General features: G+C 37.3%; 1 protein-coding gene across 1 annotated transcript in view; it reads left to right on the forward strand.

Annotated features, from left to right (window-relative positions):
- The first annotated feature begins 292 nt into the window (after positions 1-292).
- The window catches only part of NOL10 (nucleolar protein 10), a 59,528-nt gene continuing 46,116 nt past the window's right edge, over positions 293-13,704 (forward strand). The window contains exons 1-10 of the mRNA XM_009275612.2: positions 293-380; positions 1,179-1,277; positions 2,046-2,123; positions 3,960-3,997; positions 8,228-8,364; positions 9,092-9,157; positions 10,364-10,424; positions 10,941-11,026; positions 11,388-11,466; positions 12,701-12,850. Coding sequence (XP_009273887.1) covers positions 293-380; positions 1,179-1,277; positions 2,046-2,123; positions 3,960-3,997; positions 8,228-8,364; positions 9,092-9,157; positions 10,364-10,424; positions 10,941-11,026; positions 11,388-11,466; positions 12,701-12,850 — 882 coding nt within the window. The remainder of the gene's footprint in view (positions 381-1,178; positions 1,278-2,045; positions 2,124-3,959; positions 3,998-8,227; positions 8,365-9,091; positions 9,158-10,363; positions 10,425-10,940; positions 11,027-11,387; positions 11,467-12,700; positions 12,851-13,704) is intronic.

The following is a 13,704-nucleotide window of genomic DNA, read 5'->3' on the forward strand; positions in this document are numbered from 1 at the left end:
TCGCCGAGCTGCCCCTTCTCTCTGTGCGCTTGTGTTGAGGGTGGGGATCGTTAGCGAAAAGCAGCGAGAGGTATTTTTTAAACTAAAAAGGCAGTCTGAATGCGTGCATCTCTAACTGCAGGTGTGTTACTCCACAGACCCTTAAAAAACACTACTCTTTTAAGTTTTCTTGACGTGGAATAGTTAAACTTACCAGTGGAAATTTTAAAATAACCAAGAGAAAAAGAATCAATGGCCTAAATTTCTTACACTTTCAAATTGGATAAGCTTTAAGCAATTCTCTTGTTCCTTTATGTGTAACAAGCTCAAGACTGATTTATATATTTTCTTACAGTGGCTTTCAGACAGGAAGAAAAGAGCTTTACAGAAGAAAGATGTGGGTGAGTTTTCCCGTCGCAGGGCCCTCGGTAGTACTCGGCTGCACATATACAACATGCGAGCCCAGAGGGAGACACTTTACTAACTGATACAAGGAAGTTACGCATAGCTCATATTTTAAAAACTACAAAATTAAACCTATAAAGAGTTATGGTTAGAAGGCCATACTTCAATTTCCTACACAGCTTTATATAAATAGAATATTACTTATATTGCTTCAAATTTCAGGCATTAAATATTGGGGTTGTAGGTTGCACAGAAACGTGATGGATGAATTCCATGTATAGCTTATGGTAAAGTCCAACTATAAACTCCTCTGTGTGTATTATGCTCATGTTAGAGTGCAGGAACATCATAATTTTAGCCTGAACTTGTAATCCAAAATAAAATATGGCTATTTACATACCATAAGAATGTTTGTATAAAAACCTCTACCAACCAAACATGCGTAGAATTAACAGGAGGATGGAATATATTATACAACATCTTAGTTGTGTAAAATGTGTGATAAATATTTGCTATTACATTATATAATAATTTGTTACATAGTTACCCCCTCAGAATAGGCATTTATTTTGCATGGAGGTAGCCTGTATCTCAGCATTAACAGACTGTATTAATCTGCTTATAACATGCGTTAATTATACTTAAAAGATCTTTATATTTTAAAAGATCTTAAAAGATATTCCCTATATTCAACTGACTCAACGTGCTTCCATAAGAAACTGTTACAGTTTTTTGGGCTGATACAATAGTGCTACCTTTAAAAAATTATTTTATTTTCTTTTATTTCTTTATAGATATCCGTAGAAGAATTGAACTTATTCAAGACTTTGAAATGCCCACAGTTAGCACAAAGATTAAGGTATCGAGAGATGGACAGTATATTATGGCAGTTGGTGAGTTAACAAAGTGCCTCTCTGTAGCAGAGGCCAAAAGTGCTAGAAAATCTTGATTGCAGAATGACTTAGTATTTCAGGTAGAATTGATAAGGGTTCATTTTTAAATGTAGCATTGAACAGAGTTTTGGAAGCTTACTCTTAAGATGCGATAGAGTGGCTGTCTTGGTAGTGGTATTGTGAAACACTTCTTTTTAGAATACAGATGTTCTCAGAGTCATAGAATGGTTTGGGTTGGAAGGGACCTTTGAAGATCATCTAGTCCAATCCCCCTGCCACTGGGGGTTTATAATACAATTAAAAACTAAGTTCTTAATTATTTTCATTGTGTGTACATAAATTTGCCTTAAATTTTAACTTCTGAGCATCATTGTTTGAGTATTGTTTCAAAGGATGGAGGATAATGCCACATTTTGTAACTGTCAAAGCAGGATCCAAACTTGAATACTTTAGTAGGCATTAATAGCATAAGGAGACTTGGTCTTTCAGACTTACTGGAAGGTATTCAATTCTGTATGATGTATCTGGTAATCAGAAGAACCTACATACAAGTAGGGTGCTTTCAGGCACCAAAGACAAAAACCAGGCCATAAGGTTATGTTACTAAAAGGCATGTTTTTTCAGTCACAGAGACTTTGGTAAGATCAGAATACTTATGGTTGAAATGCAGTAAAGCCTGTATATGCAAGCCATTATATTTAAAAAAAAAATGCTTTAATGTTATCTTTTTGTTTAATTTTTTTATTAAAGATCAAATTGTTCTTTCAGGAACTTATAAGCCAAGGATCCGCTGTTTTGATACCTATCAGTTATCCCAGAAATTTGAAAGATGCTTAGATTCTGAAGGTTAGTATAAGCTATGGCTGTTAGTACAAGGTATCTTTCATACATAATTCAGGTTGGACTCAAGTAGAAATTTCCCTCCCTGTGCTGAGGGGACAGAATGTACTTTGGGGGAACACAAGAATCTAGAGTAAAACATCACCTAGTCTTTGCCTCTGTATTTTTCCCTTTTCCTCCTCCTTCAAAGTTCTTTCCTCTCTTGGAGCGGTGTGAGGAATGTAAGATTTACCTTGAGCCAGTAAGCGCAGGGCTCAGAGGGTGAATGTGGCTGAAGGCTGCGCTCTGTTTGGGGAACGCTGTGTGGGTACAATGGCTGGGTAGCGGTCAGTTCTCCCTTCTTTCCTCTTCTGTGAAGCAGTAAGGTGGGAGAGCGCACTGTGGTTGCACCGTCATTACTGAAATGAGTTTTCGCTGTTTTCCCATTGGAGCCCAAGCTCAGTAGGTGAGTTATAGGGTAAAGAGAATTCCCTGAGAGTGGTTTTGTTTGGTTGGTTTGGTTGTTTTCTTGGAAGCAAGATACTTAGGGATAGATGGTAGCATGGCCAAGGCCCTAATTACACCTTGTTTGCTACTAATTTGGAGTGAGACCAACTATGGTGAGGAAAGCAAGGAGCCATCTAGACAATGGGGAAGGGAGAATCTGCGGGCAGTTAGACTAGGAGAGGAGGTCAGAGCTGCTGTGGTTCTGAGTTTTAGGGTGCATAGATTTGGGGAACGGTGTGTGGGTTTTTTTGTTTTGGTTTGTTTTTTGTTAGAAGACTGATGGCTGAAAACTGGGATACGGAGGTGACCAAAGCAGTGAGGAAATAAGCGTAGAGTGGCAGAAGTCCTAAATCATTGCAGAAGAATGAAACTGGTCTAACTGTGATATGTGTGAAAGTGATGTGAAAAATAAAAATTGAGAACTACTGAATTAGGTCAGGAAAAGGGGACTAGAGCATGGTAGTGTTTCTTTACCCTGTGCCTCAGGACTACAAGGTGTCACGTAGGGTGAAGGGACAGTGCTACGACATAGTAAGAGGGGAGGTGGTAGGGGTTCAGAGGGGCTGGGGGGAGGAGGGTATGGCAGGAGTGAGAGCCGCTTTAGAAGAGTAGGAGCCATTGTAATAGTAAATGCTTGCTGGTAATTAGAGCTTAAAGTAAATTTTTTTGAACTGGCATCTTACTAGACTGCAAAAGTATGTTTAATTTGAAATGTAGCATAGAGTCACTTCAGGTAATGAGCTACCTCATTTAAATGGAACCAAATTAGCTGAAGCAGCTACTCCCTAATGTACCCAACCCAGCTCATTTAAAACTAGGCAAAGTTCAATACGTTGCAGTGTTCAGCATGGATAGTAGCTTTCAAATTTGTGATTTTTTTTTTTTTGAGCCTTAAAACTTTTTCTGTGGAAGTGCCGACCCCTTAAAAAGATCCTGTGTGCAGGTTTGTGTGTAGCATATCCGAACTCGTGTCATTTTTTATCATCTTTGACGGATTACCAAAGGTCCATGGACCACACACTTACTGAAAACCATTTGATTAGACTTTCCCCGAGCCAATAAAAATACATGGTTGAGCATTGTGTTGAGGAACGTGTCAAGTATACAAGAATGATAAAAAGATTACAAGATTCTTCATATGTTTCTAAAGTTTTAGAAAACTACTTACTATTTTGCAAATAAAGTTACATAATTAAAGATTTTATCACAATGCCTGCATTATGCATTGACACCTGTGGGGAATACTTATATGACTAAAGGTTAGCATGAGTGTAAATGTTTCCAGGATTTATGCCAATGTTTGCAAATAGGTTTGCTTACTTACTTGACTTAAAATTCTCTTGCTCTCTCCTCTAGTGGTTACGTTTGAGATTTTATCAGATGATTACTCAAAGGTATGTTTAATGTTTTCAATGTATAAATGAAAAAATTGTTTAATATGTATATTAATGCATTTTCATATATAGTAAAGGCAGTCAATCAACACAACTTTTGGAACAGAAAAGTTTTTTTAGAAAAGCAAACAGGATAAACATTTTTTGTACTTTCAAAATGTTGTTTGTTTTCTTTGTCTCTTTGTATTATAATTTGCCTTATCACTTTTAAAGTATTTTGTCTGTACTAGAGAAAAACTTCAAATAACGATCTACCCTACAAACAATAATGTGAGAATGGCATTAGTTATTTTTTCTAGGATAACATTCAGTCACAATCCCTTGTGATGAGTGATACACAGATAAACCATTTTTGAGAGGTGGGATAGCTATAGATAATAGCCTGATTTGCCAGCGCTGTTGTAGCCATGATCATTATAAGCGTATGAATGAGGCAAAAATTGTGGAGGGAAGTAATGTCTTCCCCCCGCCCCCCAAAGTGCTGTACCTGGAAGAAACAGTTGAGTTCTTAGGACCATCAGCCCTTTTTCAGGCCCAATACAGTTACCACTTCTAATTCTGTTTAACACCTAGAAAAGTGTTTATGTGCTTGAAAGCTCACCTGTTTTCTCCAGCTGCAGCAATTGGTGTCATAAAAGATGTTACCTCTTTCTGTAAACTTTGCTTTGCTGATTCATCAAGGTGTTACGTTCCAAATTAAATACAAAATTTAAGCATATAATTTTGCTGATTTCATTAGGACAAGCCTTTTTTTTTTAAGTTAGATGTTTATTTTAATACTTTTTTTTCTGAGAAGAAACCTTAGCATTTCCTGTACAGGTTTGTTTTAATAAATATTTCTATTTGGTCAGAGACATTATCATCTAGCCTTCTAGCTTTAGTCTTTTCAAAATTTTTCCCCTGTGAGATTTCCAAGAATGTGCGTTAATTCAAGTAGCAGAAGAAGGTGACTGATACAGTACAGTAGCCTCCCACTTGTCTGTCTGTGGGAGAATGTTTCTGGTTGTACAGACCAAACAGTTATTTGGGAGACTGAGGAACACATTGTGTTGCCAAATATGTTTCTGACTGGTTACGAACAGTAAGGCTTGTGTGTTTTCAGCTGAAACTGGTACTATATTTCAGAGTGAAGCCCTACTTTCACAACTTAATACAACCTTATTTTCAATTTTCTTTTCCTAAAACTTACCAAATCATTAGAAGGAAAACTAATTTCAGGTAGCTGTCATAATGTTTTGAACATGTTAGAAAGAGGGAACAATATTTGAGAAATTACACTTGAAATGCTTAGAATCATAAAAATATTGATTGGAAGGGGACCTCCAGACGTCTTCTAATGCTTGAAGAGGACTGTCAAAAACTGCAAACGTGGAGGTTCCACAGATTCACTGAATAAATTGTTGCAATGGTGCACTACCTCGTCATAAGGAATTTTTCCTTCCTGCCCAGGAAAATCTGAAATTTTCACTGTTGCTACTGCAAAGAGTTTGACTCTTGTCACTTTTGTAACTGCACTTCAGTCGCTGGCCGCTGTTAGGTTGTCCTACACGGTGCTCTTTGCCTGACTAAACAAGCTAAGATTCTTCCAACCTTTCTTGGTACGTTTTGTGTTCTGCCCCTTGTCTGTCTTGGTAGCCCTCTTGATGCTCCCAACATCCCTCTTGAATTGGGGGGCCCAACAGTAGAGACACTGCCTCATGCTTTAGTAGTGCAGGGAAAATGGCTTCTTGCCTGTCTGTTCCCACTGTCCTCGTAAGATCGCCTTTTGAGGCTTATTTGCATTTTCACAGTGCATTGCAATTGGCTTGCATTCATACTGGTATCCATAAGGCCAGTAACACTTCTGTGCTCTCCTAAGTTTTAGACTGAAAAGTTTTAGACTTGGACTAAGTTTCAGACTTAGGAGAGAGTGGTATCTTTTTTTCCACAGCCTTTTGCAAAAAGACGCGTATTTCCGCTTAGTATTTTTGCCACACACTGGTCGCTATGCTTTTGCTACCCTGAGGTTGTAGTGACCGAAATTAATTTAGCATGAAGGAAAGACAAACATAGAATCATAGAATCATTGAGGTTGGAAAAGACCTCTAAGATCATCAAGTCCAACCGTCGACCCAACACCACCATGTCCACTAAACTACGTCCCTAAGCGCCTCATCTACTCGTCTTTTAAATACCTCCAGGGATGGGGACTCCACCACTTCCCTGGGCTCTAAACCTCCCCTGGCGCAACTTGAGGCCATTTCCTCTTGTCCTATCGCTAGTTACTTGGGAGAAGAGACCAACACCCACCTCGCTACAACCTCCTTTCAGGGAGTTGTAGAGGGCGATGAGGTCTCCCCTCAGCCTCCTTTTCTCCAGGCTAAACAACCCCAGTTCCCTCAGCCGCTCCTCAGAAGACTTGTTCTCCAGACCCCTCACCAACTCACTGTAAATCACGAGGCTGTATCCACTGCTAATGAAAGAGGACACAAGTATCTTCAAGTCCAATGTTGTAGAAATTTATCTTAAAATAGAAAATTATTAGAGGTAAGGCAATCATTACCAGAATATTTGGTTGCATTTGGCAACTACCAAAAACTTTCTAAAATCTTTTTGGAGGTCGGGTGGGTGAGAAGAAAATTCACTTTTCTCATTGAAAGCAAACTGCATCTTCTCTCTTCCTGGTAACAGGTTTTTGATGGCTTACTGGTAGTGAAGTAAGAGAATGTGATAGTGATATTTTCAAATGAAATACAGTTTATTTTTTTGTTCTTCTCATAGTTTATTTAGCTTCTGTACTGCATGAAGATGCAGACATTTCTTCTTTAGCAATGATGATAGAGAAAAGATTTGATCTGGGCATTGTTTCAAATAAATAAGTAAAGAGCTTTGCTTGTTGTAAACCTCCAGTTGAAAGCATAAAGGCATTAGGCACACAAAGGATTGATTGGGATGTATATGAAAAACATCATTGTATAACATCAACTGTGCAGCTGCATCTGTAATCTCGTATGAAATAGTAGCTATGCTTCCAAAAGATGATACTCCACTTGGTCTTGGACCAAGATGAGCGAGTCCATGAATAAAAGTTGAAACACTAGGGTTTCTGATACCAGAAAAAGCATAAGTAAGGGGGGACTTAATGATAAATAGAGGCATGAAGTACTAGCCCAGGTTAGTACTTTCTCCATGCCTTGTACGGGAAGAATATACAGATACATAAATAAAGATGAACGATTCAAAATAACTTTTGTACCTCGCCTTTCCTGATCTTCTCATCCTTATTTGCATTGCTAACAATGTAGTCCAGCAGCAGGAAACTTAAAATCTTCATTATCTACTACTTTTAGAAGATGCATGGACTATACATATTATAAACTAAACTAGCACTTTTCTAATCTAAGCTAAATAGGGGTGAGGCTCAAAGTCAAGAGTTAGCCTGCGATTATCCATATAATTTAATTGTTTGCATGCATCGTGGCATGAGTTTGGGCCAGGCCAACTGTTCCTCTATCACACAGTGCCTGGGCACGGTTTGAGGTACAGCATGAGTGTAACGGATTGCGTGGATGCTACTGTCTCTGTTGGAGTGGGAAGAATTCCTTCACGTGGATATGAGTTGTACTATGTTAACTTGCCATCAGGACTATAGGGGCAGGTTCTGGCTTATTTTATTTACCAGTATAGATCTAGCCTCCTAGTAATGCCTCCCTGTGGGCTCTTCCAGGACTGAGATGTTTGTCTAAGTTTCAGAAAGAAACAATGTGCTTACTCAGTTGGCAAACAACAAAAAAAATGCACAAAGGTCATTGGTGTCATTTATTGGAACGCTGCCGTGCATCAGGATGTATAGTACACGTGCTTAGTGCCTATGAACATATCGGTGTCTGCGTGGCATTGTACCTGGAAGAAATTATTATTAACTCTGGTGTCTGAAAGAAGTACGGATGTTAATTTTGGTGCAGCGTAACACCGAGATGACTATACTGCTTCTGGTTGCAGAGTCACTTTCAGGATATCGCATATACTCTTGTGAATATTCATTTAATCTTTATTAATAAAGCGCTTTGCTGTGGCTAGTGAGAATGATGAGGCACTAGTAGAGTCTATCATTTCAGTAGAAATGGTTTAAATGGGTTGTGATAAACCTGTGTGAGCTTGAAAAAAATCAATGGAGTTTGTGCTGTAAGACAAGTTGAGGAGGTTGTTGTCTGCTTCTGTATGTTTCAGTTCTTTCTATTTTATTTTCAGATTGTCTTCTTGCAGTGTGACAGATTTGTGGAGTTTCATTCGCAACACGGCCATTACTACAGGACAAGAATACCAAAATTTGGTAGAGATTTCTCTTATCACTATCCATCGTGTGACCTGTATTTTGTAGGAGCAAGGTATTGATTAAGTGGATTATTTTGTTTCACTTTTGTTAGCAATGTTTTCCAAGAATAAAATTAATATTAAAATACCAGAAAAGTTAAAAATTAGAAGAAGTGGAAATTCCTTCCAAATTAATAATGGAGACAGTTTGTGAAGAGTGGAAAATGCAGGAAGACTAAGATTCATTCAGTTTCCTGTACTAAGACTTTTTTTCTTTGATTCTTAAGCCAGGTGCATCATGTATTTGCAAATTTGTTATAAAAATTGCAATTCAGTGTACTGTTTTAAAAAGTGATTAGCATCTAAGTAAGGAATATTAAATAACTTTTTCTGTCCTGGTTGGTGTTTTGTTGCTGTTGAAGTGTGAGTCAAATCACATAAAATAATTGAGTTTGTGAGAAGACATAGTAAAAATAAAATGAGGTCTTCGGGGTTTCAAACAAAATAAGTAGCAATTCAAGACATAACGTAAGTCATAGGAAATTAAAAGATATTAAGAAAGGAATTAATGCCTCTTCCCTGGAAAAAGAGTAATTGGTAGGATATTGCAGTGTAATAAATATCTTTGGTGAACGTGCATATTTTTCTCTGTATTTTTAACGCTGAAGGACAGATATGTTTTAGAATGTGAAGTCTGAAAATTGTGTATTTGGTAAAATTAGGCTGTCAGCAAGAATCTTTATAACTCTTCCTAACTTAGTGTTCTAAGAGAAAGGAGTAATTTTGGATTTTTCTTCGTAGTTCTGAAGTATACAGGCTAAATCTGGAACAAGGAAGGTTTCTCAACTCCCTGCAAACTGACGCTTCGTAAGTTATCTGTAATGCATGACGTCTGTCTGCCTTCTTGCCACCAGGTGGAAGCAAACTACTAGCATGCTCACCATCGGTACTGTATCTGAATACTGCCCAAACGCGTTGTAGCGTTGAAAAGGAACATATGCCGAGTCTGAGCCTCATTTTATGTTCTGTAATTCTTTGTTCTAGTTTTTGTGTTTTAATTGAGTTTTCTTTCGTGGATATTTTAAAATTGCTTAATATAAACTATTATCTATATAAATATAGATAAAGTGGCTAGTTGGTGGGCAACAGCTGCTGCTCAGTGGGTAGGATAGTTTAATGGACGAAGGAATATTTGGACAGGCATTATTACAGAAACTGAGCAGTAGCAAAAAAACCCCAGGAAAATCCTGGAGCAGGAATGCTAAGGGTCTTGTGTAAAATCTGAATTAGGGAGATGAGACTTAAGTTGTGAGAAGGTTGTGAGGGTAGGGGAATTGGATGCATTCTAGAACTAGAGGTGGAGGGCTTTGAATGGAAGAAGCTGGAACGTGCCAGGATGAGTGGTGTAAAGAGCAGTATTTGTACTTTGGAAGAACTGTTGGAGAAATACAGGGCTCCTGGGTGCCCTGTTGAGAAACAGGATACTTGGGGGAGGGAAAGGAAGACAGGCCATTCATCAGAATACGTTGGAGATGTAAGCTTCAGAACATAAGTAATCAGGAACACCTTTTGACATAACTGAGTTGTTTAAGAATATAGTGGAGCAGAGCGATAAGGAAAGGCTTGGTGGTAGGTGGTGGGCATAGGCAGAGAAACACGGAATCATTCAGATTGGAAAGAACCTCAGAGCCCAGCCTCCGGCTCAAGGCATGGTCGCACTGAATTCAGATGAATTTTCCCAGGGGGCCTTGAAAACCCCAAGGATGGAAATTCCACAGCCTCTGTGGGCAACCTGTTCCAGTGCTTAATTATCTGCATGGCATAAAAATATTATTCTTGCATCCAGTTGGAACCTTACCTGTTTCAGGTAATCAGCACTGTCTCTGATGGCTCCAAATTCTTTGTAAGCTCCTGTTAAGTATGGGAGGCTGCTATTAGGTGGCCATCTGTCCCTCCCTCCACCTTTTGCTTTTCCAGGCTGAGCAATAGTGTACGTGATTACAGAAATATTTATAGTTGTTCATGTGCTAAATTATTCTGAGGTCATTAAACTTGCTCCTTTTTCTGTTTTAGAGAGAGTAATGTCTGTGACATTAATCCTGTACACTTCTTGTTTGCTATGGGGACGGCTGAGGTAAATGTTTGCATTCCTTTTATAAAATGGGCAGTAGTGTTTGTTTCTTTTTTATATTAGTTTGCATGAGGATAAGAAGAAATCATGACAGGAACCTAATTAATTAATTTGATCTCATTTGCTATGTTAAGTATAGAACTGTTAAACAAGATGACTTTTTAGAGCATAGCGCAGATATAATTTCTGAGCTACCTTGGTTGCTGAGATGCTTGGGATTTTGCAGATGGGAGAGAAAATAATATTATGTTGCTTTACAGTATAGTCATCTGGAGTAATTAGCTAGTATGTGTACCCTATTAATCTTCAGAAATTTAGTGTTAATGATTTTCATTCAGATCACACTTCTAAAAAATATAAATGAAATGTGTGGAGCTTGTATGCCATTATTAGAACTCATGTCAACCTAGGAAATTTGATTAATTACTAACAGATTAATTAATTCATAATTTTATTTAAACATTTTCAGAATACCAGACATGTTGCATAAGCTTGAAACATATTTTCTAAACTTTTTAGGGTAAAGTGGAATGCTGGGATCCTAGAACTAGAAATCGAGTTGGGCTGTTGGACTGTGCTTTAAGCAGTGTGACAGCAGACACAGAGTGAGTAAAGGCTACCTTTTCAAAGTGTGTTCTTTTGGGTTTTTTCAGAAGTTTTGCTTTTAGAAACAAATCCCACTTTGCATTAAAGTGACCTGCCCATGGTCTTCTCTTCTCATTGCTAATGTGAATAAAGTGTTTTCTTAGTCATAGAGGAGTCTCTTAGTTATTGGTCTGAGTAGTAGTGGCTAATTTTGTATACTACCACAAGTTGTGAATGTAAGCAATACAGCTTTTTGAAGTAGTATTTGAGTGATATCTGTAAATTAATTTACATTAATTATCTTAGCTATTTTTAACATTGAAAAAATTATTTGCAGCCTTTATTGAAAGAATGTCTGACTATAAGCATTGTGCTTTGCAGGATAGATGGTTTACCATCCATTTCAGCACTGAAATTTGATGGGGCTTTGAATATGGCTGGGGGGGGGGGGGCTGGGCAGGTAGACTTAACTTAAGCTACAGTAGTTCTTAGGAGATCCTGTTCTTGCAATTGCCAGTCCAGGTCCATCATACATAGAGTGCACTTACTGTAATGTAAATATATATTAATAGAAGTATTTATAAGAGCATAAATTACATGTATAGAGTAGTAATAATAATTCTTAAACTGCAAATTAATTTTGTCAAATGGTCTTGCTCTTCAGAATACTGTAGGGACCACTTAAAATCATCACAACCTACATACGATATAACTTCAAATTCTGCAGTTTTCTTATGACTTAAGAGTCAAGTATGTGGGGAAGTTGCTGCTTTTTGAGACTCTGTCAGTACCATCTCAATGCAACATATATGCTGTCCCTTACCTTGATGGTGGCTAACGAAGCAGAAGTGATTGTCTTTCAACTATTGTTTTTACTGTCTTATCTTTCTATGAGGGATCATTTAGATTCATTTATTCGTTGTTACTGTCATATTTGTAAAGTAGAGAGTGGGGATTTTTTTCTGCCTTCATCAGTATTTTGGTGGATTTACAAAACTGTAGCTTGTTCAAGAGCAGATACGTATGTAAGAGTTGTATTTGTGATGGTGTTAGTATACATGTCAGGCAAGTTTTATTGGAGATTATATTTTTTTATTAAACAAACCGATAATATTTTTTTCCCCAAAATTATTAATATACACACTTTGCGTGTGAAAGATTTAAGGTCCTTCTCAAGTTCCTTTGGAAACTTCAGAGATAAAAATGCAGGTTTCTGGAAGACAGGGCCTGTACTCTCTACTTTCCTTAAAATAAAAAATTACATTCTGTGGTGTTTCACTGAGTGAAAGTGATACTCACTGAACGTGGGAGGGAGTCTGAAAATTTAAATCTTGTAAGAACAGCACAAGAATCTGAAAGTGAACTATTAGTAATTAAGAAACACTAAGAGCCTTGAAAACGGTTCATTTTTTCAATAGAAATTAAAAAGACCTTAGAAAGATGGTGAGTTCTTAAATTTGCTCTGAGAATGCTTCAGTCTAGAAAAATTGAGGTTAAAATATATTGTCAGAATAAACTGGGCTCACTTAATAATCTGTTTTCAGAATTTAAAATTACTTCTTTTACGTAAATCCTGTCCACGTATTTAAGTAAAAAATCTTAAGTTTAGTTAAATCTTTAGTGAAGATCTGGTGTGAGTGACTTCCTCTTGATCTTACAATATTGTAAGTTCAATCTGTCTCTTATTCTTCAAGGTTTTATTATATGATCTCCGGTCTAGTAATCCATTAATAGTCAAAGATCACCACTATGGCCTGCCTATTAAGTCAATTCAGTTTCAGCAGCAATTGGATTTAATTATCTCTGCAGATTCTCGAATCATAAAAATGTGGAACAAAGATACGGTAAGTGTTTTTATGTTGCTGCATTCAGATTTTTTTTATTTTTATTTTTTGTTTTTCCATGCAGCTTGAATAATAAAGCTGAAATTCAGTGTAGGAAGTTGGGTCTTTAATGTGTCCTAATTTACATAGCATTTTGTCCTGTCTGACTAAATAAACCAACATCTGGGAAGGTATTCAGCAGCCTGTCAGGTATAAAGGTATAGTCTTAGGTATTTTTTTAGCTGTTTGTACATGTCTGCCTAAGATGCTTCTTTCAGTAGAAGGATTTAAACATAAAAAGTAGTATCCTAGCCGTTGCCCTGGTTTGTGTATTTCTCGCAGTGTGTTTGAACACATCCAGTTATGTGCCTTCATCAGAGGAAACATGGTCATTCCAATTCCCTGCTCAAAGAAGGGCTAACTTCAAAGGTAGATCAGTTAGTTTATGACCTATTAAAATCAGGTACTGCTTATTTTCACAGAAACTTATTTGGATATTGAAACAGATACTATGTCTAGATCCAAATAACAATGTGTACTGTGCTGTATTAACGACTTGTGTTGCAACAGGCAGCATCTCTATCCCTGCCTTTTGCACCTCTAAGTGAAGTTGAAATCTCTAAGTTTCTTAAGACTTTCTTTCATTATATGATGCTGTTCTTTTTCTTATCTTTCTGTCAATGCAGCTTGCACAAAATATGCTACCCCATAGATTCATAGTAATACTATTATGGTAGTAGCTTGGTTCCGTTTGAGGGGCTATCTTCATTCATTGTATTCCTTCTAAAAAACATGCTCCATCTATGCTTTTCTAGTTTTATAATGAAACATATCAAGAGCAGTTACAGTAGTTTAGAGGCACTTTTTTCTGACTA

Source organism: Aptenodytes forsteri, unplaced genomic scaffold (genome assembly GCF_000699145.1).
Source record: "Aptenodytes forsteri isolate BGI_AS27 unplaced genomic scaffold, ASM69914v1 Scaffold94, whole genome shotgun sequence".
Classification (NCBI taxonomy): domain Eukaryota; kingdom Metazoa; phylum Chordata; class Aves; order Sphenisciformes; family Spheniscidae; genus Aptenodytes; species Aptenodytes forsteri.